Here is a 25,354-nt window from a genome sequence, read left to right on the forward strand (position 1 = left end):
TTTATTGTGGTGGTGCAAGCGCTTCACTCTGAGTGAACCTATTCTGAGTTGATTCAACCAACTCAAAGCATCTGTTCTGGACCCAAAAACTCAGTTTCCCATCTCAGGGTAAATCAATTCAGAGTTCAGGGTTAGACTCAGAGTTTGTTAAACCTCCTTCCTGAAACGGGTAAATAGGAAAACTTTACAACAAAGTTGACAACTTATACAAATTAACAAACCCATACTCCACAAAGAAGCTTTATGACTTGGTGGTATACAGTAGACTGCAGGGTTAACAGTGACAGTCGGACAGCAGTAAAGATAAACATCAGCGGACACACCCACAGCTTAATCAATGTGCAAAGCTCTATGACGGCTGACGACATTCAATTACTCATGAGTAAACACTAGATGGGTACAACGAAGCGTGAGAAAACGAGAGAGAGAGAGAGAGAGAGAGAGAGAGAGAGAGAGAGAGAGAGAGAGAGAGAGAGAGAGAGCGCGCAAGAGAGAAACAGTCACACAAAACATACTGAAGTGGTGCTTTTTAGTACTGTGTTTTTAAATTATGACCTACGCGAATACACTTTACCAAAACATCAACAACAGACACACAAATTTGTAAGTCTACCAGTTGGCCTCAACATGGATGACACACAAAAACGCAGACACTGAGACACATTGGCAGTGATGTATGCAATGTTGTCCCTAGTGTGAATTACACTTAAAGGGACATGACGTCAAATATATGCATATACACAGACATTTTGGCGCGCGCACACGCACGCACAGACACACACAGACCTTACCTGACACTCTCCTGTTGAATCTGCTGGGTGGTGGAGCTGTGGAAGGAGAAGAGAGAGAGAGGTGAAATTAACATTGTTTTTACACAACATTTCATACAATTTTGTGATTTCTTTGAAATCCTCGTTACCATTATCTGCTCTGAAGAGACAGTGTTCATAACAATAACTGAAGCCACAGAAGATTTAGAAAAGAGAAAAGGCAGAGAGAATCAGAGTGAACATTGAAGAGAGAAATATAGATACAGTCAAACAGATAATGGCAAGAAGAGGTGAAGAGATAGAAAGTTGGAAAAGCATGAAGATACAGATGTGGGAAAAAACAGAGACAGAGTGTAACTACAAAAAACACACACACACACACGCACACACTTTACCTCTAAAAAAACTAAGCAGCAATTACCACACAATGATTTCCTGAAGCCAGACAGATATTAATAACAAGGAATAGAGGAATAACAAATAACTTAACAAGAGCCCTCATAGCTGCGTGTTTAGAACTAAAATATTCATGAGAAATTATGCATTTGAAGAGAGAAAAGATGAAAAGGTTATGGCAGTTATGTTGGTATCAAATCTGTTACAATGTGGCTTAATTACACCATATTCTAACACAGGGTGTCAAACGTACGGCCCGCGCGCCTCGACCGGCCCGCCAAGGATTTAATCTGGCCCGCAGAATAAATCTGAAAGTGAAGAATTGCAATGAGACATGAGCTAGAATTCTTTTAATAAACTGCTATTCCTAAATTGTCCGCTAGGGGCGCACTGTTTTAGACATGGAGCAGCTGAAAGACGAACAAAAAGAAAAACAATGCTGAGATAGACACAGCTAATGTTAAGTGATTACTACGGCAGATCTACTTACTTTTGTACTCTCCTTTACACCCTCATTAGCCAAAATGTCTTTGTCAAAAAAAAAGAAAAGTGGATATTGAGTGTAGAGTTTTCCAAGAAAAATGGACAGCTTCCTATTTATTTACAGAGGTGAATGGGAAACCTGTGTTCTTGATGTGTATGCAACAGCTGTCTGTGTTTAAGAAATGTAATATTTGGCGCCACTATGAGACTCCGCATGGTGAAAAATACGATGGCCTGCAATGAGTTGCTGGTGGGTCTGAAGAAACGGCAGTCCGTTTTCACTCGGAGACGAGAGGTCATTGAAGCAGCGGTAAAAGCCAGCTATATAATTGCTAACGAAATAGCATTAGCATTTACTTCTTTCCACTAAAACAAAAGGGAAACAAATTAATTTATTGTTTTTATAGCTATGATGAGCTGTGCTGTGATTTTAATAGTCCGACCCATTTGGCATCAAATTAGGCTGTATGCGGCCCCTGAACGAAAATGATTTTGACGCCCCTGTTCTCGCTACATACGTTTAATTAGTCTGTCTGAACCAGCAACACATTTCTTTCCCCAAATACTGAGGTGCCTTATCTTTAAATTGTGATGCCAGTGTCATGTAATCCGAGAGAGTTGCCGTTTGTTTATGTTTTGACTTGACAAGCAGACTTGTCTGTGCCAGTGTAGCCAGCCTCAAGCTGGATACACAGATGCTGTTGGGACACTGTTAACGTTCTGAGCCACCAGGATGATGCATCTGACGTTCCTGATTTAAAACTCAGGGACTCAGCAGGCACCTGCCCATCTAACAAAAGTAGCTGACCCTGACTTTCCTGTAGTTTGCTTTATTACAAACAGAATGTTGCTGCTTCTCTTTCAGACCTTGAATCTACGCATCACTGAAGTGCTAATAATATGACATTAAATTAAACCCTTGAGTAAGACATTGCGATTATACAACAGTTCACAACAAAATAAAAGTCATAATCAAACTGTATTCATATTGTGGGACAAGTCACGCTCAAAATTAAAAACAAAAAAAAACAACAGAGATGATTTCTAGAACCTTCCCGTTTAGATTTCCCAAACTAAATAATTACCGCAAATGTAAACACTGAACTGCTTTACTAGCTCTATCCTGTTATTACTAAGATATCTGCTGAAAATATATAGTTTTTCCATCAACAGATTTAGCTTCTGTATGTCTGCTAAAATACCATCTGGCAGTTATTTCTAATATATCGCCAAGTCACAGGCACAGTTGATCCAAACATTTCCAGTGAATTACTTACATGAATACAAATGTTTTTATTTAACTCCGTAAAGTTGAGACAAAAATGGCAAGGCAATATTTTAAGTGATGCACCAGCTATGTTCAAATGGCTCTGGGTGTGCTGTCATGCTGATTTGAGCAAGTTCTAAAATGTCTAGTTGACTAGTTATATAATTGACAAATTAAATATCTTTAGTGACAAAAGATCATAGCTAATCACACTATTTACCTTGTTTGGGACAGAACTATTGTGTCAGTGAATCAATGCGTTTATTAGTAATCACATATAATTCAAGACAATCTTTTTAAGTGTTGGCCCATTAGCCTCTTACATTAGGCCAAATGAGTTAAATAATTATGGCACTTCAAAATATGAGAGAGGCTTATATTAGCAAGGCAAGAATAGCACATAGCCTAAATCTAACAAAACCTGTTATGAAAGTAATGGTTCTCTGAAAATATGCAGAATCCATTCCGTGCAAACAGGGATCAGGATAGGCCCATATTATGCTTATTTTCAGGTTCATCATTGTATTTTGAGGTTGTACCAGAATAGGTTTACAAGTTTTCATTTTCAAAAAACACTATATTTTTGTCGTACTGCACATTGCTGCAGATCCTGTTTTCACCATGTGTGTGATGGTCTCAGTTTTAACTACAGAGTGACACATCTCACTTCTTTACTATCTTTGTTGGGAGTTGCACAGTAGCTAGGTAATGATAACATCAGCTAGCTACTGTTTTTCCGACTTTGGTCAGTACAAGGCAGGATTAGCTGGGAGACTTCTTCTAAATGATGGCACACTTTTGCAAAACCTGCAGAACAGGGACATATAAGTAGTTCTTTTGTAGATTATGGAGAACTAGTGTGTGTTGTAGCAGTGTTTTGCCATTTAGAACAAGCTAGCATGCTAGCGCTAGCATGGGCTATTGTTAGCCACCTCATCTCGGCTAGTTATGTAGAAAGCCGTGGAGATTTTGAACCACTCACCCAAAGACTGAAGGTAGAGGACATTCAGAAACCCGTATCTCACTCAAAACCGCATGGGTAAAACACCCAGAATAAGTGATTTCTTCATAATATGGGAACTTTAAGGTGCTTAACACCCAATCCCTAATCCTCTCCTAACCATAACACAACAAAGTTTATTAGTTGTTGGATTCTTCGAAAAAAAAAGAAAAAAAAAAGTATAGTTCCATCCATCCATTTTCCGCTGCTTACTCAGGCTAATACTTTTTCTGGTATTGGGTCCACATAGCAGCAGTCTTTTTTCAGGCTTGCCTCAACTGAAACTAGGGCTTAGACACTTGTTTGCTAGTAAAATACTGAGGGTGGTAGGTGCTGTATATAAAAGCACACTCTTTATATGTTTTAATCTCCATTAAAATTAATAGAACACAATAGCTTCATTTCTATGTCAGCAACCATTTCACCTATCAGCCAGATGATGAACAGAATTAACCAATGTTTGTAACAACATCAAATCAAACACAGGCAAAACATCCTGTCCAAAGCAGAGGATGATTCCAGGAAATGTCTTAACAGCAGCTGTAATCAGGTTTAATTTCTGGTCAGGATTTCAGTGCTGTGCACTTGACATGATATTCATCAGAGTTGAGGCAGCCTGGAAGGACACTGCTGGATATAAATATGCATCAGGGAACAGAAAAAGCGGCAAGTCAAGAGAGAGCCACTACTGTTAGTACGAGGGAGAAATTAAATGGCTTTGTGCTTGTGTATATCTGAATTTTGTGTGTATGTCCTTGGACAGTATTTGAGCGTATATATAGAAGCATCCTGACCTGGTGAATGTGTGTACAGGGTGTTAATTTACCCACAAAGAGACTGAGGTCAGGGTCCTAAACACATGCTTTTTAACGCTGTGTTGTTACTAGCTCTCACACACACACACACACACACAGTGTTGTGTCCATTGCCACCGTCTCACCATACTCCAAGCCCATTAACTCTAGACTGTGAAGATGGTAGCCTAGAGTGAACTCACACATACACACAACTTTCCCCTACTCACCTGGGGAGATGACAATTTAACACTCTACTCTCCATGGAGATCACTCTTAGTATCACTCAACACAGATCAAGCAACAGGATGTCTCGGCTACTGCTGCACTGACATTTGCCGCATCTGCAAGGGAAACTTCTATTGCTCTTTAAAAGGGATTTCCTAAAAACAAGTAAATGGTTGTAAGGAATTACACACAGAAAAAAATGCATTAAGAAGGATTTCGGCATTTCAACTGTATTTGTATGCATGTGTTAAATCTCACGTACATAACACACATTCAGACTCATTTGGCTGAACTCTCATTCTGCCTACCCACATATTAGCCTTGTTGACACAGGGTCAGAATCTACAACATGGCAACTTCAAAATGAGTTATAACCTCAAATGTACTAAACAACAGCTAACTTGTCCTTGGGAGACAATGATTTCCCTGCAGGCCATGGTACATTCTGACCATTTACCAAACAATGTTAAACCATGGCTCAATTAAACAAGCTCTTAAATGGCAGCCTGTTAGACCAACTCTTCACAAAACAGAACCATATAATCTCTCGGTTTCTCAGAAGACTGGCTGCGTAATGTTAATGGAAGTTAGTGGAAACCGGAAGAGGATCTATACCAATTCTCTCAGCACTGGGTGCTGGAAGTGCACAATTAATTACAATTGAAGAATCATACAAAACAATATTTGGACAGAAATAAAATGTCTTACAAGAACAGTTCAAATTATTCGATTTAAGTTTAAAGGATTCTAAACGTATGATTAAACATCACCAGTTGTTGGTTTACTTGTTTTTTTATTTTATGGCTATATTTTTTCATACAGTTTTGCACAGTAACAACAAACATGTCTGGAAGTGAAATGGCTACAGGCTCTACGGTGGAGAACCAGTTAGTACAAAAAAGGGGAGCAAGTGGTTGAGTCAATTCTTTGACCTACGGGTCTTTGTCCCCCACACTGTGGCAGTACAAGAAGAAATCCCACTGGCTATTACTATCCCAATGTTACTGCTGTTAAAGCTTTGGTGTGTAACTTTTTGATATTAACAAACTTCTGTTACATTCAAGCCATTGCCAATTGAGTTGCAAAGCTAATTGAGACTCAGCTCCACACAACACTATCAGTATTTCTCAGTATGGCTAGGTTCAAAAGAACATTGTTTCCAGCGCAGAAACTCGAGTAAAGATAATTGCTTCTTCTGAAGAGTCCGTCGTGTTTTTTAATCCTCCGTGTCCTCCTTGTTTCCAATACAATAAAAGCAGTAGTAATACATTCCCTTGAGTACAAGACTATTCTTGGGCCCTCTCTGTCCTTTATTGTGTTCCTTGCCCCCTCAGCTGTCTCAAAGGAACAGACTTTCCTCCCCTATATTGCTCCTAACGCTTAATGACTCTTCCTCATCCTTCTCACTCTCTTCTCTTTTGCATCCAAGTCTGGTTTATACTTTATCTCATGAACTCAAGACATAGATCAGTCTTTAGGAGTTGGTTTTTGTGGTTTTTGATGTAACAAGAGGACGGATACATAACAGCCTCTGGTGTTTTGCCTGATACATTTTCTACTTCAATGTCTTTACCAGCTTATGACAAAGATTTAAATCAACATCCAAATAGCAGTAGTTAACAGAGACTAGCCTCATGATCACTTGCAGGCAACTAGCATTATGTTTTTACACTGCAAGCCTCATACTGGATTGTTTTAGGAGACTGCTTATTGTTTACTTGTGTAAGGATGTAACCAATAGAGAATGTAATTTAAATGAACAGCAATATCGAAGCAGTGATTAGTGCAACAGTTACAGAAACCCCTCTACTTTTATTCCAAATGCCTAAAAAAATGTATATCTTTGAAGAAAGACTGAACTGAGGCTTCTTCCCAAATAGCAATCAAATCAGCTATTTTTATACAGCTTTCCTCCCATGTGTCATATTGGGCTCTATGTTCATGCCAGCCCAGCCAAGCTGTGCAATGCCGCACATATTAATTACCAGACTGTTGTGTCCGATGAATGACATTACATTTACATGTTTCCATGGCAAGGCAAACGAGATTCAGCCAGAGCCTTGGCTACCAGATTATAGATCTGGACCTTTGACCTCATTGTCCCTAATAAATGTGAAAAGAGAAATAAAAGTATGGACTGAAACAAATAAAAAAATATACATATAATTAATATGGATCTAACTGATATTTTTCCATGGGAAAACGAATGAATTGTGTGTCCTAAAACATTTACAGCAACATCCTTTAACAGTGAACCTTCCAGCCATTAGTCATCAGTTATCTATTCCCTGGTGGCTATTCCCTGTGACTCCAAATCAAACCAAAACCTCCCTTCCTTTTTCCCTGCAAAACTATTTACAGTATGCAAACTTTCACATGGACAAATTTACTTACTTACTTACTTACAAATTACAACTTTTTTTTTTCAATCATTCTGTGTATATTTCATTTACCTCTTTTCCTGACCATAACCTGTTCATTCTAACATCTTTCATGCATCTTCTTCCGCAAGTTGCGTTCTTGCTGGCAGCTTTGGCTCTGGACGGGGACCTTTGTTGCATGTCATTCCGTGTCCCTCTCTCTCTCTGCCCTTACTGCCCGCCATCTCTCAAAGAAAACGGGGGCATAAGGAAATGCAGTGTTCAGTCTGATTAATGAACTCTCTAAGCAGAAATTTGCACCATAAGCTGAAAACAATGTCTGCTTGAAAAATGTATTAAAATACATTTATCACTTTTTGAAAATGGCTAAAAGTAAGAAGACTATTTAAGGTGTGATAAGTGGAATGAAACATGTAACACCACCAGGGTCCTTTAAAATATAGGTTTATTTTTTCTCGGTATTTCCACAGGTGTTCTCATTTCTTTGAATGATCATTTCAGCAACCTGAGTTTTACCCTCTCCTAATTCCACTTTCTGTATTTCCTTCAACACAATCAACCCCCCCCCCCCCAAAACATTATTTCTGCATCATAACATCCTTCCAGGAGCACTCATTCCAACTGCTTAAAATAATTTGTTATGATCCCAGTCAAACTCATGAACAGGGTCAGATCACTGCAGGTACCATAGCAGAGAGGCACACAAACTGACAAAAAATGCATACACGCACAGAATTAAATATCTACACATAAACCTAAACAAAGCATGATTTGTTGTGTGGTGTGTGAAAAGCTGTAATCCCTACTGCTATTTGTTATACGTGGTTCTACTCAACATTTTGCTCAGTACATTTTTATATTGACAGGGTTTGTTGTTTTGCTCTTCTTTAATAGTTTGGACTTAAGGTTCAGGTTATTTAACAGGTTGTTCCTCTGAAACTACCTAACCACAAAATATTTCATTAGTAAATCACCTGAACAGAACGTGTTCAGTCCTAGTGTTTCGGCCAATTTCAAAATTAATCTTGTATTCATGATCAGTCACATAAAAGGCTGTTTTGTCTGTCAAGAGCAGGTGAACATAATAAAAATGTGTGTGCACATGCTTTTGTGCGTTTTAATGTGTGGGTGCGTAAGTCTGAGTGTGCAATGTGTGAAGTGCTATCCCAACAGTCATTTGGTTGGGTGTGGGGGTGGTGGTGGCTGTATCACAAAGAAGATCTCATCGCCATAACAACGATATCCCTTTCGCCCTCCATCCTCCCCCTTCTCGGCCGCCATCAAGCCCCTTCTCCTTTACCCAGCTTTTACCAAGTGGCAGATCATCCCTGCTCACGTTCTCTTTCTATCTATACACCCACTTACTGCCATAACAACATTAACAGATGGAAAAAAGAGAGAGAGAGGGAGAGAGAAAAGAGAGCAGGACAGAGGGAGAAACAAAAAGAAAGAGCAGAGTCGGATATATTGTGATGTGAAAAAAGAAAGACAGGAACAAGGAGAGAAGGAGAAAAAAAACATAATAGCAAATTCCAATATGGTGGCAGTAAGCTACTGTATGTGCCAGTTGATATGGAAAGAAGGAGAAAGATAGGCAAAAGGAAAACTAACTAGAGATCTGTTATGTACACGGAAGAGGCGGATAAACCCTGTAGCATGTAAAAACAGTACAATAAAAAGAAAAACACACAAAAGAGAGAGAAATTAATTGAGGCAGAAACAGAGAAATAGAGAGAGATAAACCCCCTGAGTGAATAACTGAATAAGGAAGAAAGGGAGCAATTCATTCATCCCTGACTGGTGTTTTCCATTGATTTCTCTTAAAGCCATTCTCAGTGTGTGAGCGTCTGTCTGCTCAGCCCGTCAATAGTCTCCCCTCAGCTTAATGGCTGAGAAGGGAAAAGCATGAATCCTCTGACACTTCAAATATTAATCTTTTGCTATAACAAAATGGCTACTGAGTAGGTAGACTGGTAAGATGATGAGACAGAGGGGAACAAATGACGAAAAACATGATGAAAAGACAGATCCGGCAACAAATTTAGTAAGGATTAAAAGAACCCTAACCGGCGCTGCGGAAGCAATGGCTGGCTATAAAGTGGGTGAGTTAAAGGCAACCAGGAGACAGGTCTGTTATTTGTCCGCCCACCTGTTGCTTCTCACACCTCCAGGTTTCCTTCTTACCACTCTACTTCTTGGAATAAGAACAGTAGAATGCAGGAAAAAGGTTGGCTTTTAAAAGGAAAAGTCTGTCCATTACATTAGTCACTTTGGCAGATTGTCAACTGTCACTAGGAGCAGAATTAAATAGTGACGGGGGTTGGACAACCCACCCAGGAACAGTGTTCAGCCTTTCAGCCAATTTTTTTTCAGTGGCCACACGCGACAGGCTGAGCGGCACCTTGCGGGCACGGCCAGTTGGAGAAACACTACTGCGCGTGTTCAGTGGGACACATATCACGGGAAGTAAACCCAGAAGCTTAAAGCTGATAAGTTCCCATTTATTGTTTTTTCATCTTTCCCTTATTCTCAGACCGTCCAAGGCAGTTTCAGCTTTTGTTTACTGAGAAATTGAAATGATGTCCCATGCAACAATTCTTATTTTTATACCTATGAAAATAGTATTATTTCAGTTTGTCTGGGTATCATGCCATTATGTGTCATGGAATGTATCCTAACAAAATCGGTGCCCTTTAGAATAGTTTAGCATTAAATAATGAAATGACATTTACAACAGGTTGACAACATAGGTTTTCACCATTTTTTTATATATAGATAATACACACACTATGTATGCATATATGGTACATGTGAAACCTCAAAAAGACAGACAATAATTGGCGAGTTTAATAGCAGACTCAATAGAGCACATCATCAGCTCCAGTCTCTTACTGCACACCCACATACACAGAAATCCCTCCAGAATAATGCCTTCAAAATGCACATGTGCAATTTGTGTATAGAGAGGAGAGGATGGTGTGTCAGTGTTTCTTTTACAGCCATTAAACAGTGGCTGTAAAATAAATATGATAAACAAAATAAAATATAATAATAACCAGCACTATGAGCAATACCTCACTTTCTCCCAACTTGGAGGCAATGTTTATCATCCTGACTCGTTATCAAAATATCTCTCATCTGTCTGTCAAGTGTGTTTCATCTCTCCCCAAGACCATTGCATCGAAGAACAAAACACAAATCCTGCCCCTGCATGTTCTCCTGCCCAGAGAGGATAGATAGTCTGGCTCTCTATATGTCGATGCGTGCTGAAATGCTGACCTAAGCAGCACTAACACCAGGCTCTACAGCTTTCACTACAACATCCAGTTAAAGTCTCTAATCACATTGATGCCGGCACTACATAAGTTATATATATTTGCACACAATTGCACATGCAGAACGCAAACTTGCAGTGAATGTAAAAAGACCCATAATAAAAAGCAGAACAGACAGCAGAGAAGGCACACAAATACACACAACCTGATTCATAAAGATAAAGACACACACAGACACACACACACACACACACACACACACACACTCTTTCTTTAAACGATATTTGGGCAGATATCAGCAAAATTACAGTTCCACTGTTACATTATTTTATCTGATAGTGACATATTTAACTGCAGTAAATACATACTTTGGAGTAAAAATGTAGGTGTGGTAGCCCACCACAAGTGCATGAATGCAGCAAAAACCATCTTAGGTGTAAGAACAAGTTGCTGAGATGCTGTTTGAGATTTATTTTCACTCAGATTTGTTTTCCCCACTGAAATAACTAGTGCTGGTATAGTTTTTTTAAATATGCAAATATCATCCAATGTGTATTAATAAAAATGTTTCCTTTGTTGAAGCTTGCACTAAATGCATCATATGGCATAGAAAATCACCATGACGGCTCAGACAGTAGATAATAAGTCTGGTGAACTCTTTTGTATCATTCAAGGTAAAATATGCAGTGCAAAGCAGGTAGCAGGTCTGCTGACGTATCACGTCTGCTGGCTATCGTGCGTCATACTAGAGTCAAATTATGAGTGTCAAACAACATGTCAATTATTGCCTCTAGCAAATTGGGGCCTTACCAAATGGATTGGGCACACACTCCCTATACTGAATATTATAACTGCATTTTGGAGAGCACCAATAGGATCATGTTTTGCAATGGAATTCTCTTTCATTCTACTCTCATGGAGTTGATGTCTGTTATCTATAAATCCGGCGGCTATTTGTCCCATATGAGAGTCAGTTGGGAAAACACACATCGTATCATTTGAGTTAAGAAACGCATACATGGTAAAATGGTTGGCAGTAGACAAAAGGTTGCTGCTGTTGAAAGTTACTGTTGAAAGTTACTGTTGAAACTGCTTTGGGGTCATTTCTTAAAATTCCCCAAACATTTACACTTAACCTTGTACAGAGAACCTTGTACAATTGTAGAATCTATTTTATTTTCAAGCTAAATTTGTTTTGTCACTAAAATATCCAAAGATTACATTGGATCGGAAATCGAATGAAATCAGGGCTTTTGAATGGGAAGGAAATTGTTTTAGGAAATCAGTGGCCATACTCTTTTAGCTGGTTAACAAATTCATCTCAAATGTTGTAAAGTGATCGGCTTTGCATCAGGTGCTGACAGCCCACATGAGCAAAGACATTTTGAAAATACTTAATTACACTGTGGGTTGTATTGTTAGCTCGAGGACTACAAGAAGACCCCCATAATCAGAAATCAGGGCTGCTCTGACAAGTGCAGATATAGAAAACCACTTTTACACCTTTGACAATAAAGTACAGTATGTCTTCCATAGAGACAGCTAACAGGATTAACTGGTAGCATCAAGTAGCAGGAAAAAAAATATTAGGTTATGACTTGCACTTCTGCTTTTGTACAATCACTTAAATTAATAGGAATGGAGATCTCTCACTCCCTTGCTGTGACACACACACACACACCCGTAAACAGAAACCAAGCATGATATATGGAGCATAAAGATGAGGAGAACAAAGTTAAATTAGAAGGTTAGCTTTACCTACAGCTTCTCAGCTCTGTGATTTATGGCTGTGGGAACTTGTTTAAATGTTGAATTTATTACACAGAAGTAGTAAACAAGCAGTGATAGGAGGTTAGAAGATATCACCAACACTGGGGACATCTGCACTTCACATACATATACCCAAATAAAAAAAACATATACAAAGATGCACAGATGTGGTTCCCTTTGTGACAGAGGTGGAGCTGGGGTCCATTAGATTACTCAAATGATAGCTTGCCAGGGTAGGAAATTAGCACCCGCCACCAGCCGATGGCTGGTACTTTTTCAAAGTGCCGGGTGACTTTGCTTTGTATACCAGCCATACCCACCGTGGCGGGTGGATTGTACTGTAAAACATTCCTTGTAACGGATTGGAGAGCTTTTGTCAAAGAGTGCTGTTGCTAATTAACAATAATGCACAGTGGAGTTGCGTTACGTTACTGCCAATGAATCCCCCAGATTTTGTTGCTTCATAATAAAAACATACAAATACCAAAATAACGGACTTATGGGAAATGAAACAGTTTACAGCCGGGGCTTTGACCTCTCATATTTCCGTTAACTCCAGACTTTTGTCGAGTGGTTTTCAGCGCTAGTCCGTGACAACATGTAGTTGAGCTGAGGTATAAAATAAATGTGGCGACATATCCCTGGTGTTAAAGGTCCGTTGCAGAGCCACAAGTGGCGCATTGATGACGAAGGGAAAACGAGGGAATAGTTAGTCTACGTTCCTGACGACCAGTCTTTGCACTGGGCTTACTGTCAAACCTACGCGTCATTACAAAATGCAAACAACTCGTGTTGGTCATATCAAGTGCACTGCCACACAGCTGGGGGAGACGGGATCCCAGGAGAAGAGTGTCTACATATATGGTACCCAGTAGATAAATCCTACTGGCTTTGGTGATCACCTGACATTCCCTCTAGCGCCACCATGAGGTTGACATTTCAGATAATTTGAGGATACCAGGATGATAATCTTTGTTTCCATCTACAATGAAGAATGTGTTTTCATCCACACCTGTGTATTGTTTATTATGTATGCCATATTAATGCTGTTTTGGGCTTGAGAAATCTGTTCAAGAGTGAAGATATTTGGCAAACCATGTGGCTGCAGATCATCAACAACTCTGAAGATGGTAAAAGAAACCTTCCCCATCTCTTTACCTCTAAGCACAATGTATCTATTGTTGGTACTGCCTTAAAACCTTGGAGCTAAAATATGTATTAATAATTTAAAAAAATAATATATTGAAGCAATTCAAAATATTTTAGTGCAGTTTTTATGAATTGGAATTCCGGAAAAAGGGGCTGGTTAAAAATATAAGTGGCTGGTAAAATTGGACATCTACCAGCCACTGAGGCTGGTGGGCAAAAAAGTTCATTTCCCACCCTGTAGCTCGCCTTTCTATTAAACACTTTGTCAATTTCCCCGTCTGCCATGGCCTTTCCCAGTCAAACAACGCGTTTCCTACACAAAAACACATTTTCTTCTTAAGCCTTCCCTTTGTTTGCTCTTGCAGCAGCTCCCTGTCTTTTCCTCTTCATTTGCCCCGTTCCTCCTGTTCTTATGTTGCACTTTTGCACTCTTGTTTGTTGCAACCCTCAGGAATCTTTCTGTTCCCTGGTTGAGCCCGTCTCATTCTCTCTTCATCCGTGCCAAGAAAGTATTTTCTCTAGTCTCTACTCTTGCAGCCTATACAGTAACTTCATGTCATCCAGCTTTTACCATCATTCTCACGCTTGGCACCGTCAGTTCATTTCCCACACTGCAACTCCCTTTTTACTCTTTACCTTTCGTTATCTAACTATTCTATTCCCTCCCACAAAAACTGTCTATTGCTCTCTCTCTTACTCTGTCACCTTTCCCCCCTATCTGACTCTCTCCCTTTCCCAGTATCTCACCCTCTCTTTCCACTCCCTCTCTCCTTCTATTGCGTTCTCCACAGGACTTAAGCCCTTAAAAGGAAGCAGCCCAGTCCCTATAGCTGCTTTGGTGTTAACCCTTTCCCAGCATCACCATGTTTGCTTATGCCCCCTTTAAGCATGACTTAGCCTGATCCCCTTTCCTATATGTATAACTGTCTATGATGGATATGTCACAAACAAGAGTCTGGCACTAACATCAATTGTTAGCATGCTTAATTGAACCAAAATGAACTTGGGAGTACCTAAAGTAAGTAATCTTGAAGATTTATATTTAAATCACTGTCTGTTAAGTCTCTATCTATCGCCAAATGAGGAAATGCAACACACTCTGCTAGCGTTGTGAGTAAACGGTTACCAGGGCCGAACAAACTAAAAAAGAGCTACGACAACAGATCAACAATCTGTGTGTAAATGTGTAATCTGTAAATATGAAACCCTTTCCACAAAACAAAAGATTTGTAAACCCACAAATATTGCAAATATAAAACAGATCTGCAAATAAAAATAAAAAAACAGATTAACAATCAGTATCAACAATACAATAAATGAACTTATAAATAAATGAAAAGCATTTGTGAAAGAACATTTACAACTTTCCAATGGGCGTTTGTGGATCCAGATTTTTCTGTGAATTCACTCATTTGTACCAAATCTCATCCAACACCCATTTCTCCCAAGTAGCTATCCCGCAACTTTATGAAAGGAAGTGCAGGCAGAGTTTGGAGTTGGATAGATTGAACATTTTTCATTCACAACAGACCTGTGGTCCAGCCACACTGCAGAGCCGTATAAGTCTCACTGTGCACTGTATGGTTATGAATCTATGAATATTGTTACGATGTGTCATTCTGAAGATTTTGTAATTTAACATAGTTTTTTTTTTTAATATCGGAATTAATAATGATAAGGTAATATTTATAATCGATATAGCAATGTCCCATTTTGTCAATATTGTGCAACCCCGCTTGATATACAGTTTAGAATGTTATGCCAGGCCTAAAAAACTATATTAAAATAAAGTATGAAAATAAAACCGCATAAAATAATAACTTACAATACAAGTAAATGTAGATTGCAACTAAAACATGTTGTCAGTGACCACCTTTACGATTATAAACCTGCAAAACCAGGGGAATGTTACCTGATGGTCACCGGTTGAATGTGATGTTTCAGAACGTGGGTTTAAGGAATCGTGACCTTATCTGGCACCTAGTTGATCATCTCAAATGCTGCAGGTTTTCTGCAACATTTACAGTCTCAGACACAACAAATAGTGTATAGTTAGATAGCTTGCTTTATTTAAAACATATAGCATCTTATTGCCATAAGGAGAACCCACAAAAATGGAGTTGTAATTATTTTGGGGTCCTGACACAGTTTAAGAGATGAGACCCTGGAAACATTGCATGGACCACTATTATCCCAGTATCCTGGGATTGGGCCAATCCTGTGTGTGGCAATGACTCTAGCCCCAAATTCTGGCCTTAAGTGCCAAGCCTCCACAGGAAAAGCACAGCAATATGTTTTCACATTCCCAGGATTATCAATATACACATTTATTTTGGTTCCCAGGGTAAAAAAGCATTACAAACACGTGGTGTGGGCTGAAATATTGAATGACATTAACACACAAGCACAGAACAATATCTGGACTTCCAAAAGTCCTGTGTGGTGGTAAAACGTCAACTGCAGAAAAATATTAGGGGCCAGTCGGAGAGTGGAGCAACAACACTCATCAAATCACTGGGTGTAACGTAAACAAGGCCAATTTGGTCTCTCATTACGTGACCATTTACAGTCACAAAAGACCTCCAAACCTCCATATTCTCATGCCCATGTTTAGAGTATGGCCATTAAATGCAATGTTTCACTTGGATCTTGTGGATATTTCTTGCTGTGCCATGGAAACTAAGAATGTACACTTGCATGCTTATTATAAATCTGACTATTACTGAAGTCAGAGAGACAAAACAGTAATATTGAACAGGTATTCGAGTCTAGTGAACAGTTCAAAATAAGTGTATATGTCATGTTAATTTAGGTTTCAAGAGGAAGAAAGGCAGTTTATACAATATCCACAAATAGATAGAGGGTTACACAAACACACATTGTCAGAAGTGCAATACAAAGACCGCTATATAAATGTCTGTCATAACAAGGCTATGCAAATATACTTATAAAGATACCTGTTAAAGAGTGGAGGCCTTTGAGTTACTAGTGACCTCCCGACTTTCTTTATCATGATTAAGCAAGGCCGCTGCCTATCACTGTCACTTCCAGCAACAAATGGGTGAAGTTTCAAGGCCAGTGGTTTCTATGGTGACCATATCTGTACCAGTTTAGAACAGTGATGATGTTAACCTCACAATGTACACAGTATTAAAAATGTTTTGTTTTTAAAAGAGGACAAAAAAAGGTATTGTATTTAGCCTCTTCACTGTCTAAAAAATAGTAAAAACAGCTGGTAGGTTCTGGAGTTGGATCCATCAGTAACTGTGACTGGAGGCAAAGACTCAGTCAAAGCCCACATTATGTTGCTTTCAATGACAAGAAGTGGGACCTCTCATTGCACCCATTAAGGAGGTTATGTTTTCAATATAGGTTTCATGTTTGTCCATGTATATTAGCAAGATATCTCAGACTTAAATCACAATAACATTTGGTGGATAAATAGACCATATTGTAGGACAAACAATAAGAAATTATAGGTCAAAAACGTTTGGTGTGGATCCTAACACATGTAGATTTAGGTTTAATACAGCAAGATCTTCCATATGACTTAAACCATGTTTTTAAAATCTACCCCATTTTCACATGTGCACTTGACTGTTCAGTTGACGAGTCAGAATGATGTCTAAAGGCAGAGTGTGATACAACCACCAGCGACATGCTGGTCTTTGTCTATTCAGCTGTCTGCTCTAACAGCCAATTTGGCAGCAAACCAACCATTATCCCTTTTCTAAAACTCGTGCTAGCTGGAGCATAAGAAACTCTTTGGTTTTCACCTGTGACCGTGTTGAGTGAAGAAAGGTTAATTTATCGGCATGTCTGAGGTAACTGACCAGGTGAGGTAAAACAAAACAATTAGTATTCCCCATACAGTATGTTATGTTTTTTGTTTTTGTTTATCATCACATGCCACTCTAAAACCAGGCCATTATTACCTTCATGCAATCCATCTCTCCATGCTGATGGAGCATCCATACTCTGAAAATCTGTGGTTCGGTCTGGTTCCAAGAAAGCTCTAAACTAAAGTGCTAAATTGGAGTTGATAAATCATAATTCTCTTCAGACAGAAATACAATGCACGGTCATGTTTTGTTGTGAAGACATGGATAACCTCAGCTGGCTGGGGTGACTGGCTGTTTAAATCTCAGTGCCGGCAGGTTTGTCAAATATCCAACCAACCTATCCACCTGAGGCCCGTCTCTCACCTGTCTGTCTGCATGTCTCTCTTTCCCTCTTCGAAGTAAACAGGTGTTTTTTAAGGCAGGTTAAACAATGATTTCAAGAATCATCAGCCACTTTTCACAGTTTACAAGACAAACCGTTTTTTTAGAATAACCAACCAATATCAACAGCCTGCCTGCCAAGGTGTCTAAAAAGGTTAGACAAACCCAGCAGCCAAAGTCAAACATTTGGCTAATATTTAATGTTGGCTCTAGTTTCTCTCTAATTCAATCTCTTCTCATTCATGTTTTCCTTCTTTTCCTACACTTCTCCCACCAGTTTATTTTCTCTTTCATGCCGTGCCAAAGATGGTTCTGCTAAACCACCCTTATAACCCTAAACCCATCTTGTCTAATGAGATTGGGCCTGTACATTGAGAATAACACATGCAGCGCAAAGGAGACAGGGGGATAGAGCGAGCAACAGATTAGGTTAAGAGATTGTGATGGCTGATGGATAATGACAGACAGATAGGCGGTGGTCAATGAATTGGAAGGATAGACAGCTTAATGTGTCTGAAGGCTGAATGTGACAGAGAGAAAGACAGGGACACAATCAAGACATGTGCGTCGTCGTTCAGTCACTCTGACCATGGTTAAGACCCATGCAACAAACCCCACAACGGAGGACAGAGTGAAAGCACTACTGTGACCTCTTTCACAAGCTTTTCTTGTGCAAGAGTAGGGTAGAAAGTAATTTAAAAAAGGAATGCTAGGTAACCCACTAGTGCTAAAACCTTAACCACGCTTATCTCACATTCGTAGGTTAGGAAACGCTGACAAACAAGAACTGTGGGTGGTTAAGTTTATCTACTCTTGCCACTTTGTTGAGTAACCAACCATTGTTTAATTTTAAAAGATCTTATGGTCAGTTAAGGGAGAATGTATAGCTGAATAATGTTTGAATCTAATCACTGACTACATTTACATTGCCTGCCATGATCCAGCTATTGATCTTATTCTAAATAGGCCTTTTTGTAAGATGTACATTTTCTTATAAAACTATTTGGTTTGTAATAATGCTCTGACAAATGAGGCCACCATTTCAACATGAAATCATCTCAGTTTTCCTCCATTTATTTTTAAACCCTATGTTGCCATCAATGTTCTACCATTGCTTACCCTTCATACAAATTATACTGCGCCAAGATCCTTTAAAAAATTAACCTACTCTTGTGTGACACAAAACACACACTCAACTGGGTTTAGGTGCTCAAAGATGCTTGTACTCAAAGACACAGTACTTGAAGAATAGCTCAACAGGAAGCATCTTTTTAGATAAATGATGGCAAAGAGTGCTTGTAAATGACAAAAAAAAAAATGATTTTAAGGTCACAATTCTATTCTCATTTCGACATTTTCTTTCCAGCAGTGAGGGCAATGCCACAATAAGAGCCACTAGATGGCTGAACTATTCTTTACAACAACAGTTTACGTTTTTTCAAAAATAATCGAGGTGCAATTGAAAGCATCACTATTTTACGAGACGCACATCAACTCAAAATTAAGTCCCGTTGGAGCCCACATGCTTTACCTTAACTGCTTGTTTACACAAGGAGGAGGATTTTCAAGTTCTGTTGTTTCACCGTTTTCTCCGACTGCAGCAGATGCCATGATGTCTGTAAAAGAGCAGTTGCAGGCTACTGGTAAGCTAATGTTACCCTGTGTCTTTAGCTGCATTGTACCAGCCAGGAAACCTTCTTCTGTGGGTAAGTACAAAAAAACAAAAAAACAATGGTGGATTCGCCGATCCTTTTCATTTAAAATTGAAATCGTGACACCCCCAATTGCTAAACTGTTGATGCATTTGTGAAAAAAAATTCAGTGAAATCTACAATACACAGAATCAACAATGATTTCTAAAAATTGAACTTAGACTAAAGCATTGTCCTAATTGTGTTACTACAAGAATACATGAAACAAAGAAACAAGACATGAAAAAAACTGAAATAACTTGTGTTACAGAAAATGCCATTTGTAAAACAGGAACGTGTAAGAGAAAAAACAAAAAAAACAATTTGCTTCTCATGAAGGACTGACAATCCTAAACTCCCTCCTGAATACCGGTTACAGCCCTCTGAACCGAATGTGGAGCCATTCACACAACATTTCGCTTGAGGACTGATTCCCACATCCTCGTCCTGCAATTTGACCGCTCTCAGCCCAGCTCAATCTCCTCCTCAGTCTTATTCCATGTTAGGTTTCTTGTCTTTTGTTCTCTTTACATTTCACTCACTAACTTTGTTTCTATCCCATGCCCTTCACTCTTCTTCCCCTCTATCCCTCCAATTTATATCCTGAGAGACATATCAATGGGTATACTTCCAGTCTGCACTATATCACCCCAAGGTTTGTTGTTCACGGCCAATATCATTGAAGAATTTGCTTCTATTTTTTTAAACTATTATCTCCTAGAAATATTTCAATTCATGCTGTAATCTAATTAGCAAGAGAATACAAAAAGGGTGTATTGCCAAAAGCCTCGTGTGTCTGAAATTGCCTCTTTTATGTCTGAATTACGTTTGGTATTACTATACCAAGTATAAACTTGGTATAGTTGATATGTTAATATTCTTATTTCTACAATACAGGGTTCTCCTTAAATAATGTGCACTTTAATTCCTCACATTTGGTAATGTTCTTGTTAAAGACATAAATTAAAGAAATACAGAAGAGCTATGAGTGTACCATGAATGAACATATGGCTTTAGTCCCACGTCCATGTTGTTTTTATCTAGGTAAGAGGTCAATTAGTAATGGCTTGTAAACTTGCAATAATAACATGAAGGGAGAAAGGAAGAGTAACACAACCTCTCTAATCTAGATGATTCAGAGGAGGTTGACAAATTTACATAAATGTTTTAGGTTATTTTCATTAACTGAGAGTGGTCAGACAACATATCATGACCTAGAGAGAATATGTTGGAGCAAGGGGGGCATGTAAACTCCAAACAGGACCAGCGGAGGAGGATGTACAGCCAGCGGCTCAAGGCCTGCCAGCCCCCTCCATTTCCTTATTTTCCTGCAATGCCACTAAAGATAGCTTCAGGCCAAAGACTGAATGAAGAAGTACCAAAGTTTAAATATTATTGATCAGTAAATGCAAGCAAGCCAGATGGTACCACAGCCTGCTCTGCCACATCAGTCTTTTCCTTTAACCCTCATGTTGTTCTCGGGTCAAATTTGACCCGTTTAAGTAAAAAAAAAAAAAAAAAAACATTTGTCAAAAAATGGGCCGTCAAAAGAAGCGCTGAAAATGTTAACATTAAAAATATTAAAAAACTCAAAAAAAGCCCCTACAACATTGTAAAAATGTTTTTCATGGTTGACAGGAAGACAACACAAGGGATTATGGGTGTCCTTATGTACTTTTTGTCTATTTTGATTTCTTCCATAATTTTCCTTTTGTCCGGTTTTGACTCTTTGTACTATTGCAAAGGAAGACCTGATATGGCATTCTAATAGGAAACCCTAATGCCAAACAAACAAATATGCTGCTCTGTTTATGTAATTTTGTCAACCACAAAAATGTCTTAGTTGATGCGTAGACCCATTGCCTTACATAGAGATTAGATAAAGACGGCTAGAGGATGGCACAGACTTTCAATAATTCATTTGTACAAAACTCAACAGGTAGCAGTCGGTTATACGTCTGTCTCAAGGTTTACCAGTTTACCAGTAAACGCAACAATTTTACCCGTCTGTTGTTTTTCAGACAACAGCGATGACCAGTGCTAGTCGGTGCTAGTAGCGTCGGTTAGCTGTTAGCTCCTATAGGACGCACCGGTGATAATGTCCTCGCATCCGCTGCAATGTTGTTGTATGGTTATGGTGTAATTATGCGTTACATGACCCGTTTTGTCTGTAAAGCAGTGCCTGTGTTAGATCTCTCCTCCACTCTCTCGTCTTACTCTCCGCGCCCGGTCCAAAAGCGGCCGTTGGTCCACACTTCTGACATTTGTCTACAGTTTTAATTTGCTATTAACACAGCTGTATATCGTTAAGTATGAGGGGCAAACCTCTATTTGTACCAGTGTTTCCGCGGGTAACTCCGCTATCGCGGCCGCCACGGCGAAGAACACAGAAGAAGTTATTGAATGCAACTAACTTCAGTTGGTAGAGTAAAAGCGCGTGAGATGGAGCAGCTGGACCTGGGCCAGAGATGTGACCCATGGCCAGGATATCATAGTTTATAAAAATGCAGCGCAGTGACAATACAGACATTTCATACACAAGACGTATGTATCCGCCATTCTACCCGTGCTGGACAAGTTCATAATGAGTCAGCCATCTCTCTGTGAGTTGCGTCCATCACAATCCCTCTCGCAGTTCTACATAGCCTATGTGACGATAAAAAATCTTTTGGGTTAAAATCAACAAATAAAAGTGAGAATAATCGTGATCAAAATTTTTGCCATAATCGTGCAGCAGTTGTCAAGTCTCAGCTTTCCAAAGGGGGCGGTGCATGCTAGAAACTCTGCAGGGTGCCCAGATTTTTTTGTTTTCTGTTATTTGTAAAAGCGTAAATGATGGAAATACAATCTAACTTTTTGTGACATTTTATATAAATGTCTAATCTGTCATTTGACGCTTTTTTGGAGATTTCTCCATCTCTTCTTGGCTTCTTTATAATACAAATTTTAACCTGGAGTGCCCAAACTTTCAATCCCCATCACACACACACACACACACAAACACACACACACACACACACACTTTACTTATTTAACTGTGTAGTAAAAGTTCAAAGACAGTGTTTAAAAAGTGCAATCCACATGTGTTGGTATGTTTATCACAGTAAATGATTAAATAATCTAAATACCGAGTGGGGTAAAGCCACATATTTGTTTTTATATTTCTGCAATTTACAGTCGTTTGTTTCTGACTTCCGTATGAATTTTTACACCAAGCTTGGTCAGTGCCGAATATACTACTGTGATTGAAGTATATAAAAGATGTCATTCATATAAAATCATGCATCACTTAATTTCATCATCACATACAGGCATGGCCTCCAGGAAAAGACAGTGTGTTTAATATATCTAATCTTGTGTTTTTCATACTATACAATGATTTACTGCTTGTCTTTGTTGAGTAATAAAGAAAACATAGTAAAAAAAATAATCGCAAATTAAATCGCAATATTGGTCCCAATCCCAATTAGCTTATTTCCAAAATGGTTGAGGTCTACTCTTGCCAACACTGTTCTTACGGTCTTAACTTATATAGTAACAGTTAGGATACAAAGATTCTAGATTTAGAAGATATAGATATATGGTGAAAAAAAACAGAAAAATACAAATAGGAATGTGAAGAAACAGGCAAAGAGATGTGGAGAGATAGGGCTTCGGCCATTCATTGAAAGAGACTTAGAAAGATAAGGCAGGTAGGCAAGAAGGTAGACAGGTCAACAGACTGGCTTTCAAAGAAATGATTGACGCAAAAACATTAACACACAGAGCAAGGCATAGACAAAGTTCAGTTAACAGACATACAGGTAGGACAAGGATGAAGAATGACAAGACCAGAAAGGAAAAAGACAATTCAGTGAGAAAGACAGGTACTGTATTAAAAAAAGCAAGCCATCGGAGGGCTTTTCCACTTAACGCTTTCAGTCAGCCAACCTGAATGTCTGAAGAAATGCTAGGCTGCATCAGATTTGCCTGCAGGCTAAAAGCACACTGGACATACACTGCACCCTGCTAATCAGGTCACATGTTCAACTGGGTTTAGGTGCTCAAAGACGCTTGGCCTAAGTATACACAGTACTTAGAGAATAGCTCAACAGGAAGCATCTTTTTAGATAAATAATGCGTACAATGCCCCCCCACCCACCCACACCCACACACGACTGCAGCGTGGCAATAAGTGTGGAAGGCGTGCGCGTAACGTTAGCGAACAATGAACCGTATGTCATACTTGCAGACCTTTGGTTCAAAATGAAGACCAACCATCTGGGAAAATGTGCACTCACTGGTGCAATAGGGCTGCTGCGCTGAAAAGGAAACTATTTACTGGCTTCTGTTGAGGTTATGAATCTTCCCAAGACCCTTACTTTAAAAATGCCAGTGCTGACGTGATCAGTACAACACCTAGGTAGCATTTTGAAAATACTGACTTATGCTTTTTCATGTGCTTTTTTGCAGCATCAGCTTTATCCCTGCAGTCTCTAAAAAAACAAACAATTAATTATTTTCTATTATCATTCCTTGTACTCATCTGTTCATCCATAGTTTAATAAAAAGCCCCACTTGTTTTAGTCACAGAAGCATCCAATTATCTCCTTCTGTTTCTCTTGGTGCACATGCACATGTCGGACTGACACTAAACAGCCCACCTCAAATTAGGAATATATTAGGAAGACCTCTTTTGTATGGCATGTTTTTGCACAAAGCATTTACTTTCCTTCATCTACCAGTGCCCTTTGTAACTGAAGAGAATGTTGAGTTAAATGGAATGATCACAAATTTCAGCGGTAAGTAATTTAAAGTCTATTTTAAGACCACAGCAGGTGATCGGGACTATAGAGCCCTCAGTTTTAGTGTAACTACGTTTATTCTCAAACTCATTTTCAGCAAAGACAGCAGTTCTGAATTAAAAGTTTATTTCAATCTATGAATGTACCATTTATTATCGGAAGCTCAGCCTCAACACAGAAAGTTCCTAAAAACATTTGGCCAATAATCACTAGATATAATGAAGGTTCAGCAGTTAGTATCCAAAACATTCTCGCCATTGTTAAGCAGCTTAGGCCTATGCTGTGATCCTGCTGTGGATTAAGGCAGCAGGAGTTTAGAAAACAAAGCATGTAAAAAAAGGACATCATGTTTTAGAGCAGGGCTATTCAATTGGCGGCCCGCGGGCCACATGCGGCCCGGAAGCAACCGCCGAGTAGCCCAGCCCGTTCAATTTGTAATGAGTGCGTTGCAGTACTTAAAGATTACAATCTGCGGAGGCACCACGTTGAGAAACACCAGACTTTCCGCACCAATTTCCCTGAGGGAGTTTATTTGCATTGTGGATGAGGTGATAAATGACGATAAAATTAAAACAAGCGTGGCATCTGCTATAATTAGCCCCATCAGATACTTCTAACAGTCGTAGAGTTGAAATTCTTGCTGCATATGTGTAAACGCTTTTAGGAGACCTGAAGAAAGCTGAGACTATGTCTGTAGCATTAGATGAGTCCACAGACAAAACTGATACTGCTCAGTTGTGCATATATGTCCACTATTTTGACGGCAGATGCTTCCGTGAGGAGCTACTCTGCCTACTTCCGTTAGAAGGACACACAACTGGCGATATATTCTTTGGGAGAGTTTCTGCTTTTTTTTTTTAAGACAATGGTCTCGATATGAAGCGTGTGTGCATGCTTGTGACAGATGGGGCTCCATCCATGACAGGGAAACTGAATGGTTTGGCAGCACCTTGGTCCACTGTTGCACCCCAATTGATCTCCTTACACTGCATTGTGTATCAGGCGGTGTTATGCGCAAAACTAAGCGGCGCTCTCAAAACGACAATGGACAACGTGGCGGCTAGAATTAATTTTATTCTCTCCACATCAAGCCTCCAACACCGCTTATTCTGCATGCTGCTGTCAGACATATCTGCTAAAATA

General features: G+C 39.2%; 1 protein-coding gene across 6 annotated transcripts in view; it reads right to left on the reverse strand.

Annotated features, from left to right (window-relative positions):
• Window positions 1-25,354, reverse strand: part of prkar2aa (protein kinase, cAMP-dependent, regulatory, type II, alpha A) — a 49,843-nt gene that overhangs the window by 18,489 nt on the left and 6,000 nt on the right. For all 6 annotated transcript variants that reach the window (XR_004657309.1, XM_034876926.1, XM_034876925.1 and 3 more), the window contains exon 3: window positions 792-827. Coding sequence is in view for 5 of the 6 variants with exons in the window: in XM_034876926.1 (XP_034732817.1) it covers window positions 792-827 (36 nt within the window). In the remaining variant the exon portion in view is untranslated. The remainder of the gene's footprint in view (window positions 1-791; window positions 828-25,354) is intronic.

Source organism: Etheostoma cragini, chromosome 7, assembly GCF_013103735.1.
Source record: "Etheostoma cragini isolate CJK2018 chromosome 7, CSU_Ecrag_1.0, whole genome shotgun sequence".
Classification (NCBI taxonomy): Eukaryota; Metazoa; Chordata; class Actinopteri; order Perciformes; family Percidae; genus Etheostoma; species Etheostoma cragini.